This window comes from Melospiza melodia, chromosome 6 (assembly GCF_035770615.1).
Source record: "Melospiza melodia melodia isolate bMelMel2 chromosome 6, bMelMel2.pri, whole genome shotgun sequence".
NCBI classification, from domain to species: domain Eukaryota; kingdom Metazoa; phylum Chordata; class Aves; order Passeriformes; family Passerellidae; genus Melospiza; species Melospiza melodia.
The window spans coordinates 23,477,584-23,498,349 of record NC_086199.1 but is presented as its reverse complement, the minus strand read 5'-3'; the positions used below and the strand labels follow the sequence as shown (position 1 = coordinate 23,498,349).

General features: G+C 53.2%; 1 protein-coding gene across 4 annotated transcripts in view; it reads right to left on the bottom strand.

The window, feature by feature from the left end:
* LTBP2 (latent transforming growth factor beta binding protein 2) overlaps window positions 1-12,091 on the bottom strand; it is a 71,743-nt gene extending 59,652 nt beyond the window's left edge. For 2 of the 4 annotated variants that reach the window (XM_063160298.1, XM_063160300.1), the window contains exons 1-2: window positions 11,622-11,743; window positions 3,784-3,854 (exon numbers count right to left, since the gene is read on the bottom strand). In XM_063160298.1, the coding sequence (XP_063016368.1) occupies window positions 3,784-3,854; window positions 11,622-11,629 (79 nt within the window). In that variant the 5' untranslated portion in view covers window positions 11,630-11,743. Of the gene's footprint in view, window positions 1-3,783; window positions 3,855-11,621 lie in introns of all 4 variants that reach the window. The other 2 variants (XM_063160299.1, XM_063160301.1) reach the window with 2 other exon arrangements.
* Between the last annotated feature and the right edge of the window lie 8,675 nt (window positions 12,092-20,766).

Sequence of the window (20,766 nt, the reverse complement as noted above, 5' to 3'; positions counted from 1 at the left end):
AGCTTTAAAATTTGCTGGTTTTCACTCAGTTCAGCTATGCAATACAAAGAGAGCAGATCAGTCAGTGGCAGCACTGCCACTGACAAGTGTGTGAAATCACCAGTCAGGCCCCCCAAACCATAACATTAGCTGAAGAAACAAGATGGTTAAAATACACATATATATTTGAAATCTTTCTCTTTGCTTTCTGTTTTCTGACCTTAGGGGTTACTTTGAGGTGTTGCTCCCCAACTCAGGGTACTATAAACAGTTTCTGTTAAGATGACAGGCACTCATTTCTTCTCACTGGAGTCTCATGCAATCACCTCTTCCAGGAGCTGGGGATTAGGGGAAACAAAAATAGCCATCCCAAAACTCTTAATAAAAGAATATAACTTGGAACACTACTGAAGTATCACTAATAGAAAATGTAGTTTGTTCAAGACCATCTAGCAGTGCCCTCACGGGTCAAGTCTAGTCTTTAGTGCATGAGGTAAGTCCTCCCAGCAAGGTCACACAGCAGGGATGACTGTGGCATGACTCTGACCACCCAGCCAGGCCTGTCAGAGGGGAATGCCACCAAGTTCAGCCCAGCTTTGCTTTGCAGGCACACCTGGCCCAGGGTTGAGCAAAGGCATGTAAGGTAACATTCAATTACTGAGTCCCTGAAGCTCTGCTCATGCTCTTCATCTAGGAGAGTGATGCAGATCTTCACTGCAAGCAGCTCCTGTGCAGTTTCACTTAAAATGCAGGGGAACCTGTCCATCAGCTAAGGCCTCCATAGGAAAACTGAGAAGGTGCTAAAGGACTTGTACCACTGGGGTTCTTCAGTCCACTTTCTCATGGAAAAGAGACTTTTAACTTAGAACTTCTCAGTTCTAACTTATGGCTCTGACTGTGGGAGCACTCCCAGAAGGGATGGACAGTTTACCACAAGTGAGATCTGTGCAGAGTGACAGGGAGGTGGATCAACAGCAATGCAGGAATAACAGAGAGGAAACAGAACTTCAGTGAAAAACAGCCAGGGTTCAAAAAACCCTATAGCCACTGTTCAGAAGAAAGACAAATGAAGAGGCATGTGAATGTCATTTTGCAGATGTGGAAAAGCCCCAGGGATGTTAATGGGACTGTCTGAAGTCACGCTGTGAGGCCACAGCAGAGCCAGAGTCTCAGCCTGAAATCCCTGCACCTTTATTCACCATCTTAACTGCAAGACCATCTGTATAAGATTGGAAAGTGCATTAGTTTATTTAGTCCTTCCTGACACACTGATTAAAAATGTTTCTTTTAAATTTTAAAATATTCCAGTCAGGAAAAAAGCTCATGCTGCATTCCCAGCCCAGGTTACTATCTCTGGAAGCAGCAAAGAACTATCATGAGTAATGCTGATGGAAGTGGAGGCTGATAAACTAACATGGGGAGGCTGAGCATGATGAGCTAATAGGCAGCAGCTAAATTACTGACAAGTGTACCCTGCAGCCACTGCAGCCCCGAAAATGTGGGCAGTGCAAGGGGGCATCTGGCTACTTGTGTATACAGGTTTCTTCTCCACCAGACTAAGAACATAATGGCCAGAGTCTCACTCCAGAACAAAGTTAACCAGGCAGGAGGTTGAACCCTTCAGGCCTACATTCAGATGCAGCTCACTGTCCCTAAAGGCCCCTACTGTGAGAGGACCTCTGGAGCCTCACAACGACGCACGGTCCCTGTATGCAGCTCAATGGCATCACCTGGCAGCCTGGGGGCAGAGGTCACAGGGATCTCTGCAAATAGCCAAGGTCTTCCTCCTAAACTCCCTTAGCTCATTTCCACCTTCCCAGGAGATGTTGTTGCTCCGGGGAAAGATATTTCTCTTATCTTCCCAGTCACAGACTGAAAATTCCACAAGTCCTCACTGCAACTTTGGTCCTCAAATCTGAAACATACTGAGAGACACTTTTCTAAGGCTGGAGTTAAGGCATATGCAGGGATATTGAAAGAACAAAGTGCCTACAAAAGCATGGGTGAAGGAAGAAACCACCACCCTTGGTAGGTGAGAGGAAGTAGATTATGGCAACAATTTGACATGTCCTCTGTCCTGTACCTCAAGGCTCATATCCTTGAAAACCAAGTATCTGTCCAATGTCTGAATACTAATTCTTTCATGTTTCATCACTCTTAAGAGGGTATCTCTGGCTGCATTTCTACCCCACTGACTTCTTTGATATGCCACATATCAAAGACCATGGGAACAGATATTAAACAGCATTACACTGCAGAAACTTAATGGGGATGGGCTGTCCAGCTTGCCTTGGCAGCTTTAAAAACAGCTGTATGTCTCCAGCAGCTTGAGTTCCAGCAGAAAAGCTCAGGGAAGGAGGTAGCTGGGAATTAAATTATGTTTACACATCACCAGTCTCCACCGAAGTCCCGGTTGAGCTTTACCGTCCCCGGTCAGGGGGACACTGTCAGGCCTGATCATGTTGACACTGTCCTTTTAATGAATCCTTGGGAACAAGGGCTCAGCACCTGAGCAATCACCAGGCAGCCCGCGTGGCTGCAAGCCCAGATCCACGGCTCCTACCAAAATCCCTAATGAGAGAAAGATGCTGCCATGGCTGGCCCGCGCTGTGTTTACAGACACTGTCTGGCAGCACAGCACGCTCTCTACCGTTTGGCTTCTGCCGGAGGGGGGAGAGGGAGAAGGGAGGTGAGTCAGCCCTTGGCCCCCTGCTCCCAAACAGGATCGCGAATGCAATCACCCCGGCACGGCCAGAGCGCCGTGAGATCCCGCGGCAAACAAAGCTGAGCCTCCTTCCCTGCCTCACATCTGGGCAGCTGCTGCTGCCGCCCCAGCAGAGGCAGATGCTGTCGCTGTTGTGGGCCGGGCGTTCCCCCCGGCCGTGCTCCAGCCCCCAGAGCTGACAGAGAGCCACAGGCAGCCCGCACCTCCCTGGCACCAGGCAGGAGCACGGGGCCGGCAGCGCCTCCGAAGGCCACGGATGGGCTGCTGGGGCAGCCCTGCTGTTCAGGGACAGGGGCCACACAAGGGCTGCTCAGAGCTGAGGAGCTACTGAGGATGGAGGTGGCAGCTCACTTGTCTCTGGTGGGCATTACACTGGTGCCTACCCAAACATCTTCTCTCTGGGCTGTGTCAGGGAGCCCACAGTGACCACAGCCCACAGGGCCGTACCAGCGCTGCCTGGGTGAGCAGAGCACTTCATGCTTCCTCTGTGGGTAGGCAGGAGGGTCCTGGCCAGGCAGTTTGCACTGCGGGAGCGCCCCGTGCCTCACTGCCATCTTAGGCACCCCATGCTCCAGCCCCACCCATCCCAGCCCTTGTGCCAAGTCCATTAATTGCTTTTGTTAATAGCACTCAGATAATTTGCAGCCCTGAATCCCCACTCAGCATCAGCAATGCTCACCCACATGAGCACAGCCCCAGTGTGCTGGTTCCCAGCTGCTGGGACTCTCACAGACCTGTCTTTGCTCCAAGCAGGACAGGTGAGAGCCCAAGGCTCAAAACTCACACACAAATTGGCCACTGCAATGCTCTGCCCCAACAAGATCCTGCCATGGATGGACACTAATAACAATAATGAAATAAAACCATAATTATTCTACTCCAACTTTGCTGGCAGACAGGAAGAGCTGACCTATAGCCTGGCAGTCCCACAGCAAGGCTTTGGCACTGCCTCCAGAGACCCCAGGATTTATCTCCCGCCCTGGCACAGTGCATGGGCAGTGTGTGGGGTCACAGAAGTATTCAAGCACTTTTTAGAGGTGCATCCTGAGACTTGCACTGGCTGAGACTCTCATACTCACGTTTGATGCAGCGGTTTGTGCCTGGAGCTGTGGTCCATCCTGGGCAACACTGTCTGCCACAGACATTTGGCCTAAGCAGAGAGACAAAGCAGTGTGGTTAGGAGAGGGGGAAGCTGAGGTCTTGCTGCAGCCATCACCTCTGAGTCACCCACAAAATTATTTCCTGCAGCATCTGATATTTCCTTCCAGATGGACCAGCAGCTGAGATCAAAACCAATGGGACAAGGGCTGAGTTGTTTAAGTGTTTGGAAAAGAAACCCCCAAGGACTGTGAATGCTGCAGTGTGAGCGATCCCTGAGACAGGAGCTCCCTTTTGAACTGGCATTATGCTGGATTCCTGGCACAGCACTCAGAGGAACCATTTTCCTCCTGAGAGCAATTGGAGGCCAGCAGCCAGAGATCATTAAAGATCTCATGGTTCTCCATGGTATTGGGGTGTAAATTTGGCTCAGTTTCAACTTTGGTCATAGTATCTTGCCCCTGCCAATGTCCTGAGCTGCTCCAGCCGAGGACAACACTCCATTCTCCGCCTGACTGCTGCTGCCTGCTGCTGTTCACTGCCCAGCCCTGCCCTGGCAGGGATGGCACGTCAGAAGCCACACTCTGGGATGCTCCCCAGCTTGCTCTCCCTTTGCAAGCACCCCAGTCCTGCCTTTGTGATCTGTCTCTAGGGCAGTGACCCAGGGCTCTGAGGACTCTCTGGTGCTATGAAATTTGTGTCTACCTGATGTGCACAGAGCTACACTAATTCCAAGATGCTGAAATCATATCCATGAGTGTTGAGTCCAGGATTTAGCTGCAGTTACTTTTTGACTGCCCTTACATAAATGACATCATCCCCACCTCTCCTTTCTTGTCTCTTTTCATGTAGGGATAACAGTCAACATACAGCTATCACAGACAGTGCTGGGCATCTAAGGGGTGCTCTGCAATGCCTAAGCAGGCAGCTAATGCTGCTTCCTCTGGTCGCATCATATTTAAGTGTCTATAATGAGAAGGAATAACAAGTTGCAGGGTGCTCTCCAAGAGTATTAATCATCATGGAGGGAAGATTTTAGAGATAGGTAACCTTTGCATGTCAAAGTAGATGAGAAAGAACAGTTGTCAAAAGATAGAAACTTAGAAATAGCCAGAAAGCTCTGGAAATCCTCTGGAAAAGAAGTGGAAAGTATGGTTTATTTCTAATGCTGGACAAGGCAGTCAGAGCTGCTGACAGAATTTACAGGAACCACAGAAACATGCGCATTTGTCTTCTGGGCTGACTTTAACATGAACACAGCAGGGTCAGAGGAAAATCCTGCTCTAAACTGGCATCCTCCAGACTCCTGCATCCACATGGCCTGAGATGGGACTCCAGAAGTGCCAGGGCTCGAGCTGCGGGGCTCTCTTTAGGAGAGCCAAGGACAGTGGGTGGCAGGTATGCCAAGGATTGTTCTGGTGTTCACAGATGCAGCTGCCTGCAGAGGTACAATTGCTACATGTGGGAAAGGGAAGTGGTCTGAGAAGACATATCATTTAAAAGTGTTACCTAGTCCTTCAGGATCAATATTGTATTAATCTAGGTAAATTTTTATAGGGAGAAAGCATTTAAATTCCCTTGGTGCAACTTCCTGCATGCAGAACAAGCCAAAGTAATTCTAGCATGCACTCGTATCTGCTCTAGCTGGGTAAAACCACCAATTTCCAGCATTTTGTCTGTCAGCTTAAAGAGATGTATGAGTCTCTTCCTTAACACATCCTCAGAATGCATCCATAAAAAAAAAAAAAACAAACCTTCCTTTATTTACTGCATAAGAGCTCACAAGGCCTTAAACACTTTCAAGGTGTCCTGATCAGTAAAAAGAGAAAACCATTGAGCTGGAGCAGGTCTTTGGATAATTAAGGTCCTGAGAGGGACTCTGCTCCAAGCAGCAACATAAGCAGCTTTGCTTAGACTGTCACAGCTCCCATTCTTCCTTTGGCACAGGTGAAACACATCTCATAAGTCATATTCAGTCTCTTCAGTGAGCAAAGCCCTTGCCCTTTCCCACCTCAACTTATCCAGAAAATCATGTTTCTTGTGGGCAAAATAGCTGCTCTCAATGCCCACACCAAGCCAGCAGTCATAGGAGAAAAGATCCGAGGCTCAAATGGACAGAGGCCCAAGGCTGAGCAGACAAGGCCACTCCTGGAGTCATGAAACCCCTGTTGGGCTCAGCACAGCTCCCTCCTCAACAGAGCCCCTCTGTGTCACTGCCAGCCCCAGACATGAGCTGCCAGCCCCAGGGGAAGGGCTGGTGTTGATGTCAGCACCAACCAGGGCAATGCTCCTGGAGGGAGGACAGCCTGGCAGGGCTGCCCGCAGGGGCAGGGGCAGAAGGAATACCTGGATAGGAATGTTCCTTCCTACCATGAGGTCCTGGATGAGAGAATGGGAACAGATGGAGGCAGGGAGGACCTCCTAGACTGGAAATAAGCAGCTGGAAGGAACAACATGTAGGTAGTGCTGCACAACTATTTCCTGATGAAAGCCCAGTGAGCAGGGCCTCACAGAGCATGAGGCACAGGTAAGCAAGAGTATCAGCTGCAAGAAAATAACTATGGGAGCTTTGCTGCATGGGACCCATTCCTAAGCACTTCTGGTTCTACTTCAAGTATTTTGTTGTCATTTGCCTGGTTTGAATGCCATGGGGTTTGTACTGCCTTGCAAAGAATTCAGAATGAATCCAAGGAAATTTAAGGAGCATGGCATGTTTACAGCATTGTGGGATGGTGCTTGAGAGAGAGTGGTGGCTTCCACATCCATTTGTCCTGCTGCACATGACACCACAAACACTTTAGGCAGAGATGTGGCTCAAGCACGAGGCCCCTGTGGAGCAAGCCCAGCCCTTGGCCTCTCCATCCAGGGCTGCTTCTGGAGAACAAACAAGTGGCAGGGTCCCCCAGGTCTGGTGTCACCACAATGGGGGTGTCTCCTGAGGAGCCACCTGCAGACACTGAGCAGCCCCTGGTCACCCCTCATGGCACAGGGAACAAGGACTGCCAAGGCATGGGGCAGAACAGCCCGGCAAGAGGAGCTGCTGGGTGCCGTGAGTGACACACCGAGCCCCTGGAGGCCCAACAATGGCACAGGCCAGAGCCACGATCGGAACTTTGAAGCATTCAGCAGCTGCCTGAGCAGGTTTTCTCCTGCTTAGCCACTCCTTGGAACAGGAAGCAGAGCAGAAAGGAAACGGGAGCATGACTCACACCCCCATCCAGGGCAGCCTGGGCTGCAGGGGGACCAGAGGATGAATGGGCAGGTGGAGGGGTCAGCAGCTCTCCCAGCTGGAGAGAAACTCAACAGTCAAAGCAGAAGGGAGGACATGTCCTCACGGGGGCCTTGCAAACTGAAGTTCCACTGAACCTCATATTGGTCACATTCCATGGGATGCCCTCATCCCAGCCCTAACGCTGATGCCAAAACAAGCCTTCAGCAAACAATCAGTATTTCCTATCTCTGTCTCCATACCAGTGGAAGATTTTAATAATGTATTAGCCTTCCTAAGGGTCAGATCAACTAGCACATATCCTGTGAAATGAAACATTGCTGAGAGCATTCAAAGGCACTGAACTTGATTGCTTGTAACACTGTGCTGCTTCAGGGCTCCTGGTCTACTTAGCACCTTCCAAAATAGTTCCCAGCCCAGCTCAGACCAAAGCAGACAGAGACCATTTCCAGCAGCCAGTTCCCCCTTTTTGAAGAGAAAGGGCACTGAATAGCTCAGGCAGCTAAATAGCCACAGTACCAGAGAAAACCCTAAGGCAGAACTCAGTACTTCTCTGGGAAAATGCAGAGTGGGGCACTGGATCCACATCTCAGCCTCTGCCTCAAGTACCAGGTACAGCCTGAGGTCTCCAAAGAGCACAGGCAGCAGCCAGCAACTGCAAACCAAGCTTTTTCTTCATTCTGTGGCTAGCGTGCACCATCCATGCCCAGGTATAATCCCTGGCATGGTGAGCTTGGTGCACAGGAGCTCCCAGGCACTATTCACTGACCTGCTCCTTTTCTGGGATAGACAGCTCCTTGAAACTCCCCACAGAGCTGAAGCCAGTGCCACGAAGTCTCCCTGCACCCCCAAGAACCATTCATAGCCCTGACTGATGCACTGGCACAACCTTGGACGTGAGCAAAGGAGCTGCTGCAAGCCTCTCCCTCATCCCCTCCTCTGCTGCTGCAGCCAGAGGTCACCAGCAGGATCAGACTCAGGTGGGCTGAGGTACCCAGGATGAGAACAGCCTGCAAGATCTTGCAGTGTTATCTTAAACAAGATCAAGCAACCATAACAGGCACCAGCGGGAAGGAAAACAAGAAAACAGTAGTAAGATCATGGTTTTTACAGCAATGATCACATGCTGTTTCTGAAGCATTCAGTAGAACCCTTTTTTCCACCACTTATTTTAATAGCAATCTATGCATCATCTTTCAGCTTCACACAGAACTCTGTGCTGCCAAATATGCTGACTCCACTCAGACCATGCACAGCATCCTCACAGGAGGCCAGAGGGACCATTAGATCATCAGGTCTGCCTTTCTACTGCAGGAAAGTGAACTTCATCCAAATGCATATGAAATATTTGCAGTCAGACCCAGTAAAGAACATTAGCAAAAGGCTGTTGGCATCGATGAGTCTCTGAAAACCCTCTGCCAAGTCCACACCAGCACTTAACTGCCTCCACTCCTGAGCAATCCTGTAAACACATTGCAGTGAGAGCCTATATGCCACAAATCCCGGGTAAAGCAGGATTACACAGCCACAGATGGTGTCTACAACAGCAATAAAACGTGAACTGGGGTGTAGAATGCCCCAAAAGAAAATGGGAGGGGAAAGAATGAGTCTGGGACTCTCTGCCTGCTAGTGTCCAGGCAGGTACCAGAAGTAGAGGCTTCCCCAGATTACTCTCCCATCACCCACCTTCCTCATCACTGTGACCCACCTCCCAGCCACGGGGCAGAAGAACAAGAGGGGACACATCCCAGGGGACACTGATGTAGAGGGAGACACCCACAGTGTCCTCGCAGCAGGACTGGCCACCCCAAATTCGGGATGCATCCAGCACACAAGTACAGTCACAGCTGGCATGTGTCACAGCTACCCTACCCCACAACACTCAAGAGGAAAATCCTTCTAGTCAGGGGAGCTGGAGAAACAGGGATGTTAAGCTGAGCAGAGCAAAGCAGTGATGTTTTCAGGGCTGGATTGTTTTGTTCACTCAGAGTCAGGAGTCAGTAATTTTCTGTGATGTTTGTGGGGATATCAAAAGTCACCTCACAGTGAGTCTTCTGGGGAAAATACTAAAACCCAGCTCTTGCAAGTCTTGAAGCTGGATGCATTCATGAAATTGTTCGTACAAGTCACACCTGCAAAAAGGTCAGAGAGAGCAGGATGGCATCCAAAGAGTCCCCAGGAAAGAAACTCAATCTTGGGTATGCAGCTATCAGACAAGGTGAGAAAATAATTATCTAGAAAAACATAGAGTGCCAATAAAAGGGGATTTTTCAACCACAGAAGTCTGCAGGACCCCTGAAGGTACCAGCAGAGAGCTCTCACTGGGGAATCTGAAAAGGCAACACATGCAGGAGTTGTGATTTTTAGCCAAAATAATTGTATAAATAGCACTGGGGTTTAGTGTGCCTGAAAAGTTACCTGAGTAAGGGAAAATGAAGGTTGTCATACCAGAGACTTGCAGGAGTTCAGTGTAAATAGCAGAACAGAAAATATCTCACCTGGCAAAACAATGAAACATCACAAACTGAAGTTTTTTAGTGGCCCTGAGTTTCCTGGATGAAAATGTGTCTGGTGCAGCAAGGGGTGTAAGAAGATGGATGAGGTGGAAGGACAGAGGCCCCCAGAGTGGCTGGAGGCAGCAGCAGCTAGCTTTCCATGAGGAGCAGCACCATGTGGTTACTCATGGGCACTTGTTGCAGCTAGGCTTCCTCTTAAGCTCCAAAGACAGTGAGTTATATAGAAGCTTCAAAGTGATGCTTTGGAGTCCAGAACAGACAGAAAGCCATTACAGACACTTTGCAGAACTGAGGCTCCTGGGGACTGCAGAAAGCTTTGTATCCCCAGCCTTGATCTTCCAGTGCAGAGCAGAGGCAGAAAGTGCAGCAGAGCCTGCATGAGAAGCACAGCGCTAGGACACAGCTCTTCCTTGCTTTGAGCTTGGAGGCAGTGGCACTCTCAGATACAGATAATAACAGGTAACCTGTGTAAGTGCTGGACCAGCCATCCCTGTTTACACCCTGGATTAAGGGATGAAAGCTGCTTGCAAAAAGGTTCAGGGCTCTTCCGAGCACAGTGTGAACCTTGGGGCTGCCCTCACGCTCCTGACAGCAGCACAGGCCAGCTGTTGTCACCAGAGGCAGCTGCAGTCTGAAAACAAACATGCTGGGTATCAGATGACTCCAATTCAACCAAACTGCTACATGATCCCAAAGCAACACTGACAACATTCTAACTGCAGAAAGGGTAAAATCTTTCTGAGCCCAAAAACGCCCAAATCTGACTGAGCAGGACTGAATCTTCCCAAGACTCCCTCTCTGGGTGGCTGACAAGCCAAGATAATGAGCTGGGTAAGCTCAGAACCTATACATAAAGTAGTGATACTTTATGTATCGAACATAATAGAAGTAGAGTGAACTTGGTGCTTCTGTGGATGTGTTGAAGGAAAGTACACAGAGTGGCACAGAAAACATTTCTGTCTCCAAACTTTACAAGGAGATGAGTAAGGGAGAGAGAAAACCCAGAGACAGACCTTTTGTGTTCTAGTGAAGCTTCCCACCAGATGTTAGAAGACATTTCTGCCCATTTCAGAGGGCTCTAACCCAGAGCCTGCCCCCACAGTCCCCCTAGCAAGGCTCACACGTGAGCAGACACACACACAGCGCCACACGGGCTGGTCAAGCTCCTGCGCGATGGTTTTGGCAGCCCTGCCCAAGTGGCAAAGGAGCTGATCTCCAAGGGCATCAGCCACGAGATGTGGGGGAGCTGCCGAGGAAGGGGCCCCGGGCTGAGGAGTCCATCAGCCCGGCACAGACGGCAGGCTCCCCTCACGATGGAGCAGCTGGCCCCGCCATACGATATCCCCTCCACCTCCTCAGGGCTGCAGCCAGAGGCTGGAGCTGGAAGCAGCCCTGCCAGGCAAGTCATAGGAAGCCTCCTTCGGCTGAGCCAGCTCAAGCCATGGGAAGCTGCGGCGTGGAGTGCTTACAAGGGGCCCATTATGGGAGGAAGGAGCCAAGAGGCCAGGTACCTGCAGCAAGGGCGGCAGACGACACCCTCGTCCCGCAGAGCCAAGCAAGCCCCTCCAGCTGCTCCACACCTCAATCATACTGGATCCCCCTCGGGAGTTCCCCACGCTGCAGCCTCCCAGGGCAGCTCCGGAGGGCAGCGGGGACAGCAGCTCTCTGCCGCCCGGGGCCCCGACCCGCCACAGGGCACTGCATCCCACCACGCCTAAAGCACGCAGCCCCTCGCCCGGCAGACGGCGGCCCACGCACACTCGGGAACGCGCCCTGCCTGCGTGCACACCGACACACACACACACAGGCACCACGAGTGGCTGCAGCGGTGCGGGACAGAGGCGCCGCAGGACAGCGAGCATCCAGCGGGGTGCCCTGCGGACCCGGTCCCGGGGAACACTGCCCGCCATCCCGCGGGGGACGTGGCAGCGCCGGGAGCCCCGTGGGATGGAAGAGGGGATGCACACGGGGCTCGGGATGGGACCCTGCCCCTCTGTCCGGGGCGCCCAGCGCCGGGACCACCGGGGCTCACGCTGCGCAGCCCCGGCAGGATCCCCCCGGCCGCAGCACTTACCCCGCCATCCTCCCTCTGCCGCTTGGCTCCTTCGCCCGGGGCACCACTCGCGCCTTCAGCCCGCCGCCCTGCCGCTGGCGGGAGGAGTCCTGCCGGTTCCTCTGCCCCGCGCCGGGACCGAGCCCGGCATCTCCCGCCTGGCCCCGGGGCGCGGGCAGCCCGCGGTCGGGACGCTGCCTGCGGCCGTCGGCACCGCTCGGGCTCCCCGCGGAGGCCGCGGAGCCGCGATCCACGTGGAGGGCTGCGGGGAGGGGCCGTGACGGCGGAGGGGACCGGGACGCTGGGGTCAGGCCGTTGGCCGTGCCCGCCGCCCCCAGGGCAGCCCCGCGGCTCCGCAGCCGCGCCGCGCCCCCGGCCCCCGGCTCCAGCCGGGCCGCCGAGTCCGGCCGGCAGCGGGAGAAGCCCAGGAGGACGGCGAAGGTGAGCGGGAGGAGGCTGGCGGCAGCGCCCCGCATGGTGTCAGCCGGCGGCGAGGGGAGACGGGCGGTGCGGAGCGCTCAGAGCCCGGCTGGCATCCCCGGCGGGCGCGGGGCAGCGGGGACCGCCGGCTCTCCGCCCCCGCTCACCGCCCCATCCCGTTCCGGGACTCCGGCGGGACCTGCCGCCCACCGGGGCCGGGGGCGCAGAGAGCGGTGCCGAGCCGGGGAGAGGGCTGCCGGGCGGCCCCCGCAGGAGGAGGAAGAGGAGAAGGGCGGCCGGCAACGCTATCCGGGCTGCCAGCGAGATCCCGCGCTCCGCAGGCAGCTCCAAGCACCTTCGCGCCTGCCTCTGGCACTGGCAGCGCCTGGAGGGGATGGAGGGTTTTATTTTTGGAAACCTCCCCCTTTGTGTCTTTTTGATGCTGACATCCCCCCTCTCCAGAGGACACGGCTCGGCCCCCCTTCTTGGGAGAGGAGACATTCCAGCAACACCCACTTTGGCAAAGGGAAACAAACTACAACAGAGAAGCCTTAACCCCTGCCTGGCCAGGGAGCCCCGGCCGCGGCCGGCCCGGCAGTCGGTGCGCAGCCCCCGCAGCCCGCCCCGCCGCCCGGCCCGCAGCGACCGCCGCAGCTGGGAGCGCTCGGGAAAGGGGGAGCGACCCCGGCTTTGAGGGCACGGAGCAGAAGACTCGGATGCCAGAAGAATACACCGCTGCCCCTCAGCATCTGGGCACTTCTGGAGCTGCATCAGCACCGCTGGCCCTCTCGCTGCTCCGGATCGCATCGACCAGGAGAAAGGCACGGCAATGGGAAGAGCCTTGTTGGCTATCCCACGCTGGCTCCAGAGCTCTTGGATCCTCTCACCCCATCCAGGGTTTTATAATCTTCCTTGCATAAGTTTAGGCTAGAAAAAGACCTACTCAGAAACTCCAGGTCCTTCTGCCTGAGAGATCTTTCTGGGGACATGTTCCAGGAGCTTAGAGCAGATGCCCATCTTTCCCCCTCTGTCTGCCTCTGCTTGAGTACCAAGAGGTCGAGGGAGGACTTAAAATGACTGCTTTGCTTTATATGTGCTGAGGAAGACTGAGAGAAGAGTAGGAGGAGGGAGAACAGGGGCACAAATCCCCTTTCAGCCACACATCAGTTTAACCTCGTGCTCTGCCACATCTCTACAGATTCTGCTGCTCTTGGCCATCTTGGGCAAGGAGCAAATCCTCCCACTGGAGTGCAGACACTGTCCTTTATTTGGGGTGGGCTCATTCCAACCCACAGAAGCACTGGTTACCTTAGTGGGTGACTAAAGGCCTTTTGCTGCCTCTCTACATGCAAAGAGACATGCTAGGGCACTGGAAATGCTCACAGGAAGGAGATACACTGGATTATGTGCCTGCAGTGGGTCTTGTGGTGGCCCTGAGTGCAGCAGCTGGATGTCTGCAGGAGAGCACAAGGAACTGTGTGCACCGAGTGATCCTTCAGGGGCATCTTCACATCTTCCAGCAGTGTGCAGGGTAGGGGCTCCTTCAGCCGGCTGCTGCAGCTCAGCCACTGGGTTTAAAAGGCAAATTGTCATATCAGCCCATGATTTTATCTGATTTCTTTTGTTCCTTTTGATCTGTGGGGTGACTGCAACATAGGACTGCTGGCTCCTCTTCTGTGCCCACTGCTCCCCCAGCCCATTACAGCCCCATCCCACTGATGCTCCTCCCCCTTCAGCCTCCTACTACAGGTGCTGCCCTCCCAGGTCCTCACCAAGCTGTCTGCTTTCCAACAGCTTTGTGGCAGAGGGGTCTGTCCAGCTCACTCAGTTCTGTCTCTCCAGCCTCCAGCAGGTGTGCTCCTAAAGCCTCTCCTGTTTGAAACCAGTGGTTCCATCTCTCTTCTTCTCATTGCCCCTTGCCTTTTACACTCTCAGACCACAGCCACCTCCTTCATGGGATAGGAGCTGCTGCCTACCCTCAGCATGCAGAGGAGCTGGGAAAGGAGCAAAAGCACAGGGAGTGAATCCCCCTGAAAGCATGCTGGCTCTGGAGTGGAGCAGGACCCCAGCACATTCCTTCTGGCCGGGGATGGCAAGCGGGGGAGATGGGAGGCAACCACAGGTGAGCAAGTGTGACCAGAATAATGGGCAGAGTGGGTTCAGGCTTTACCTTGGTGCTGGCAGCTGAAGGGCAGGCAGAAATTTCAGAGGGTGCTTTGGTACTCCCTGGGGTGCAATCAGTTTACCTCCCTGTCCTGTGAGGGCAGGGACAGTCACTTGGGCAGGGGTTTGCATGGCAGTGGATGTCATAAGCAATGCCCACTAACAGCCATGGCTTGTTTCTTTGTTCTGAAGAAGAAGAATGTCCTTTCCATCCTCACCTAATTACTTTCTTATGCAGCAGTGGAAAGAATGCTTGTGCCTAAACCTGACATGAGAAAATTATCAATACCATAAACAAAGCCATAAACAAAGCAGCCAAGAGCCAGGGCAGGCTCAAAGCCAGAACAGGAGACCCCAGAACAGGGGGCACAAGTGGATTCCTCCTTCCCAGAGGTGTTGGATCACCCCAGAGAAGAAGATGACTTCAGCATCCCCAGAGGACATCATGTGCACAGGAGCCTGCACATGGGGCACCAGTGGTAGTGGGTTCCAGGGGCTTGTGCCCCCTGATGGGGCTGAGCAATGACATGTGCAAAGAGAGCCATGAACAGCCCCCTGGCACCTCTTGCAGCTGCCCCTGGCTGCGGTGGAGCCTGGCCCAGGGAGCTGGCATCCCTCCTCAAATCAGCTTAGCTCCGTGTTTACTGTGACCCCCTGGAGCTGGATACTGAGCTCCTTGCTGCCTCTCACAGGCAAACACTCCTCAGCTTTTCAGGGATGTGCTGCTGCCATTTGATCCCAGGGGAGTGCTGCAGCAGAGCAGGGGCCAGCTGAGGGCAGTGCCCCCAGTCCCCCCACCTGAGGCTGTCTGGCACAAGGAGCTGATGGCACAGGAGTTATTTGCAGATGGCTGATATTTGGCCATTCCCAAAACAAAACCCATTAGAAAAAGGGAAGGACAGGGGTGCAGATATTTGGCCATTCCCAAAACAAAACCCATTAGAAAAGGGGAAGGACAGGGGGTGCAGTGCAGGTTGGGCTTCAGCATGCGGCACAGTGGGGGCTCAGCAGTCAAACATGAAATACCTCATTGCTCAGGAACTCACCCAGGCAAAGTGTGCATGGTTGGGCTGCTTGCTTCTGAGGTCAAGCCCGCACTTGGGAAGAGAAAGCAGCAGCAGCAGAGTGAGGATGGGGCAATAAGCTGGCAAGCAGGGTGTGACAGCCCAGCCCCCAGCAGCAGGGAGCACAGGGCACCTCTGGGGACATGACCTTCAGACGGGCAGTTCAAAGTGCTTTTTGCTGCCTTCATTCCCTTAATTCACCAAGTGACCTTCTAGGTGACAGAAATGGCACCAGGGGAGGGTCTGAGGGCAGACACAGTTGCAGCACCCCTACAAGCCCATGCTTTCCAGGACCAGGGCCCTGAGCTGAATGAGGCAGCCAGTTCAGAAAGCAAGGGGCTCATCAGACCCTGCAGAGAAGAGCACGTGTGGCCTGCATTGATGACATTGATGACACTTCTCACCTGCTCTGTCTGTGGCAGGCTGGGTGGGGCTCTTGGGCAGCTGAGGATCAAAGCCACAGGGCCAGAGCAGAGGGGTCACAGCAGACTGTGACCTGGAGGGACACGCATGTCACATCATCTTGAGCCCTCTCAAAGGACAGGGAGAAGGGACTATTCCAGACTGTGCTGATGGGGGCCCCTCTGTGCTAGGCCCCCTCACACCTCCATTACCCCACCCATGAGATACCATTGGGTCCACAGCAGCTCTGCACAATTCCCTTGCGGTGCTAACACCTGGGAGCCATGCTTCCAGGGCCAGTTGGCCCCCAGATGTGGCTCCTGGCACTGTATCCCTTCGATTAATTAGCCCCTTTTCTTCCTCTTCAGAAGGGTTCACAGCCCACATGTGCCTCTTCCTCTGCTGAGAGCACACCCGTAACACGCTGCAGATGGGACACATTCCATGGATTCAGAAGCTGCCTGCAGCTCCCACAGAGGAAGAAGGAGGGCTCCCATAGCTCAGGGCTCAAGGGCAGGGGAAGGTTGGCCAGGCTCACTGGCTTAAAAATGGGGGTGTGGAGCCAGCCTTGTAGAGGTAGAACTCACAGCTTCTCTGAAAAGAGCCATCTCACACCAGGAGGGAGAACATGGCAGCTGTGGGGAGCTGGATAGAGAAACAATTTCAAGGCAGCAATACAGAGAGATCTCTGGAGAGGATCTCTGTAACCATGGGTATCAGAGAGGCAGGAAAAGCAGCTTCTGAATTTGCAAACACAGCCTGCAAACCCTCCATGGACAGCACTTGCACCCATTGCCATGAGACACACACAGCTCAGCACACCCATATTTCTGGGCACCCAGGGAAGTAGACATCCCCACCCAACAGACAAGGCACCACAGCCAGACACACAGCCTGGCCCTTCAGCCACCTCCACGCACTCCTGGTGCATCCCTCAGAGCCTTGGGCACATCTTGGCTTCTCCCTGGGAGGAGGCCACCAGCAGGCAGCTGAGAGCTGTGTGAGCAGTGATTTGTTGTCAGAAAACAGAAGAGAAATTGTCCAGTTCCTAGTCTAAAGCCAAGACTTGCTGGTTTTATTGTTCCTTCTGCTTTCATTTCACCAGGGCAATCTCTGAGATGGAGGCCCAGGCCAGGCAGCTGGTGTCCTACACCTGGATGTGCTGCTCATGCTGCTGTCTAAGCATGTGTCCATGCATTGCCAAGGGCTGAGACCACGTGCTGAGAATCAGGTTACAAGAGAACACAAAGACTTGCCACCAGGAAAATGAAACCTGGAGAGAATGATCAGGTGGCAAAGCCCAAGGGATGGGAGTGCAGAGTGAGGCAGAGAGGAGATTGCTGTGGGCTACTGCTGTAGAAATGCCCTGGTTGGGCTGGCTGCAGAGCACAGCTGGTTCCTTATTTATCCATCACACTGTTTAGAGCCCATTTGGCAACTCCTCTGGAGGAAAAAAAGAATGCTCAGTTCGAATGTGACTCATGCAGAGCTACAGCAGCTCAAGGGAGTCTGTTCATTTATAATTAATGAAGTCCTGTTTGAAATGATCTGACTGCAATCTTCCCTCTTCCCAAGAGGCTGGTCTGGCCTCTCTGCCTCTTCAGTACCTGTGGCTGGAACTGCACGTGGCAGTGAGCAGGGCCTGAAAATCAGGAAAGCCTGATCATGCCCTAAGAGCACAGAGGCTGCCCTGACCAGGAAATCCATCCCATCACATGTTCCCTGTGGAACAAGCCTGCTCAGGACATCAGCCAGATGGGGGACTTCAGCTGCTCCACTCATTTGTCAGCTGTCCTCACTAAGGAAGGAAAGGGAAAGGGAAAGGGAAAGGGAAAGGGAAAGGGAAAGGGAAGAAGGAAGTAGAACATCTTCCCATTTTTATGGGTTGTGACCCTCTTCTTGGGAGGCCAGGGCACTGCTGAAAACAGTGGAAAGGGCTCTGATAGTGAATACCATAACTTTCTTCTCCCCTTTTCCCTGGGGTCTCAATGCCAGGAGGCTGTTCCTGTGGCAGCTATTGAACATCAGCCTGTCACGGACTGGAAGGGATCAGGGAAGCAGGAACTGCAGCTTGAGGGGATGCAGGGAGCCTGAGGTGCTCTCCTAAGGGAAAAGTCTCCCTTCCTGGTGTCTGGTACAACTTCACAGGCAGCACCTCTGAACAAAACCACAACCTGTAGAAAATATAAGAGATGCAAGCCAGCTGATCCAGCAGTGAAGACAGAAGAAACCAGGCAATGCCCAGATTGTGACGAAGAAGCTCTTCCTGAGAAATTCCTCCCATGCTGATCTTCTTAACAACAAAGAGATCAGAAAAAACAAACCTGAATCAAAATTTGAATTCTACAGTGTTTGTGATTAAAGTGGCTTCATTCCTACTTCTGATTCCAAAGCAATCTTCCTAAAAAGCAATTAGTTTCTTTCAGGTTGCTGTTCCTTCCCTAAGAACCTCATTGTGGCTGCCCAGGGCATGGGGACCTTGGACTTCAATCTCTTCAGCTTTGCATTACAGAGTAAAACTGATGATGGTAGATCCTGAAATAAGAATGATTGGCGGGAGTGATGTTATATCTGCATATTAATTTGATTACTCTGCCATCCTGAGATTGTGGGCTCACACCCATCACAGGATTTTAGGTGCTTTCCTACCAGTTTGGGCGCTGCAATCACTGTGTGAGCTGTGATCTCAGCTCATTACAATGCAATGATTTCAAGGGGATGTTTAATAGCTTATTAATAAGTGAATCTTAGGGAAATGAAAAAAGTGGCAATTATTAGGTGGCATGTGTTAGAGCTTAAATAGTCATCATGCAGGAGACTAACGCATTGACACTTTACAGTCCCATTGGGTAATCTTTGGGATTAGGCTGAGTACCCAATTTCCCAGCTATGACTTCACAGGCTGGGAATCTAGCTCTCTGGTGACATCACAGCTCCACGAGTCTCCCTCGAGTTGCCATGCTGACTACTGTCAGGTGGTGGCTACTTGGAGGTGTGGCACAGAGCCTCAAGCAAGGACCCACACTCTTACAGGAAATAAGAATAATGATGACTGGGAGTCTAACAAAGAGATAAATGCAGGTCATCTGCAGAGAAGATGAGCAAAGCCTTCTTTCTTACCACACCACATCAGGTCATAATCTTCTGAGAAATGCAAGGAACTTCAGATGAGGAAGCATCCACTTCCCACCCAGACAGGGGCCATGCCAGGCACAGAACTCTATAACATGATTAAAGGGATGGCATTCATGATTTTCCTAACTCCCCCAGAGGAGTTTGGAGCTAAAGACAAAAGCAGGGACAGTGTTCTCTGATGATGGTGATTACCTCTGTGCTCAGCTCTGGCCTGCATTTTCAGGCTGTGCCTCTGCCTTCCCACCCTCTCACTTTCCCCATTTCAGCCCCTCTGAGCAGGCAAGGAAGAGCTGCACAGCTCAAGCCCAAGGCAGTGCCAAGAGCCCAGGGGCCTCCTGCTTTCTCTCTAGGCTGGCAGGCCCTGACAGCAGAGGTGGCAGCTGAGGAAGGCAGGAGGGAGAGACCCTCTCCTTCCTTCCTGCCACAGCCAGGCCCCCTGCACCCCTGAGCCAAGGGAAGCTCCAGGAGGGTGGCAGGACTGAAGGAGATGGGGAGCTCCTGGTATTTCTGGGGCACATCCCTGTATCAACAGCATCAGGTCGGAACTGCCTGCTTTGAGGCCGTGCAAGCTGGGCTGCTCTCTGGGCAGCTCCTGCTGCAGAGCATCAGGAGGAAGGAAGGAAGGCAGGGCTACAAGGCAGGAAAGTTCTTCCCCAGCCAAGAGTGCAATCTGGGAGCAGATGAAAATGAAGCAACAGCACTAGCCAGCCTTATGCCCACTGTAAGGGACATTGGGATGCTGGATGCTCCTGGCTGGGCACAGAGCATGGCCAGGGCCACCCCAGGTGGCAGGAGAAGTCCTGTCTCTGGGGATCCCACTCAATGCCACTTTGGTTTCTTGTTCCACCAGGAGATGGGACCCATATGGCCCCTGGCGTGAGTCATGCCAACCTTGCTGCCCGCTGTCAGCAAAGGCAGCTGCTCCTATGGCAGGTTGCTCTCAATCAGGCTCTGCTTCCCGGCAGGTTTGGCTGGATCTGTGGGAGCTATGCAGGGTATGAACACCACTGACAAAAGCTTTAGGCTACACAAATCACCGAGAGGTAACAGGGGAGCTAAAATCCCATGTGAGAGCAACTTTGGGGCGAACAATAGGCTGTGAGCACACACCTCGTGTCTGAGTTCACAGGCACCATGTGTAACTGAGTGATTTGGTATCAGCACCTTGTGCCCTGCCTCCTCCTGTCAGCCTGCACCTCGGGCTGGCTGTCCTTCCCACCCCAGAGAACTGCTGCTCCTCTTTGACATCCCACTGCTGCCACCAGCCCTTCCACTGGGACTGTGCTTCTCCTCAGCACAGCTTGCAGAAACCAGATCCAGGCCCAGCAAGACACCTTTCCCAGCCCAGAAGGAACACCTGCTTTTCAGGACAAAGGTGCATGAGGAGTTTGGCCCAAGGAAGCAGCTGCCCCACTTATTTCAGTTCCCAAGGCAATGCCAGCAGGCAGGGGCTCTGACCTGCAGTGCCTCCCAGACCATAGAGCTCCTGGGGATGTCAAGAGAAATCATAGAGGCTGGTGGCCAGCTCCAGCCCTGTGCCTCCTCACCAGGACAGATCCAAGCAAGACCAATGCAGCCCAGGGATGCATACAAGCAGGGCAGACTCTTCAGTGACAGTTCCAGTGCTGCTGAGCAGAGCCTGGGGGCTGAGGGATATTCTGGCTTGTCCCTTTCTTCCCGCACAGTGTGACTCTGAGTTGATGTGAACTACAGCTGACCTACAGCTCTCTGCCTCACCTGTCCCTGCCCTAGTATCCATATCCTATATGGCACCAGCCCCTTGGCCCCTGCTCAGTTCAAGCCTCCAGCTGGCTTTAGAGCCACTGCTAGAAACATTATAGCACACCTGTTCTTCAGATGAGGGTTTACAGCCAAGACCAGCACATCTGGATTGTAAAATAGACATTTGGAAGTTTATCAACATGTTTCCAAACAGTCTGAGTATGGCAGAAACTCCGTCTGGTCGCTTTAGTGGAGGAAGC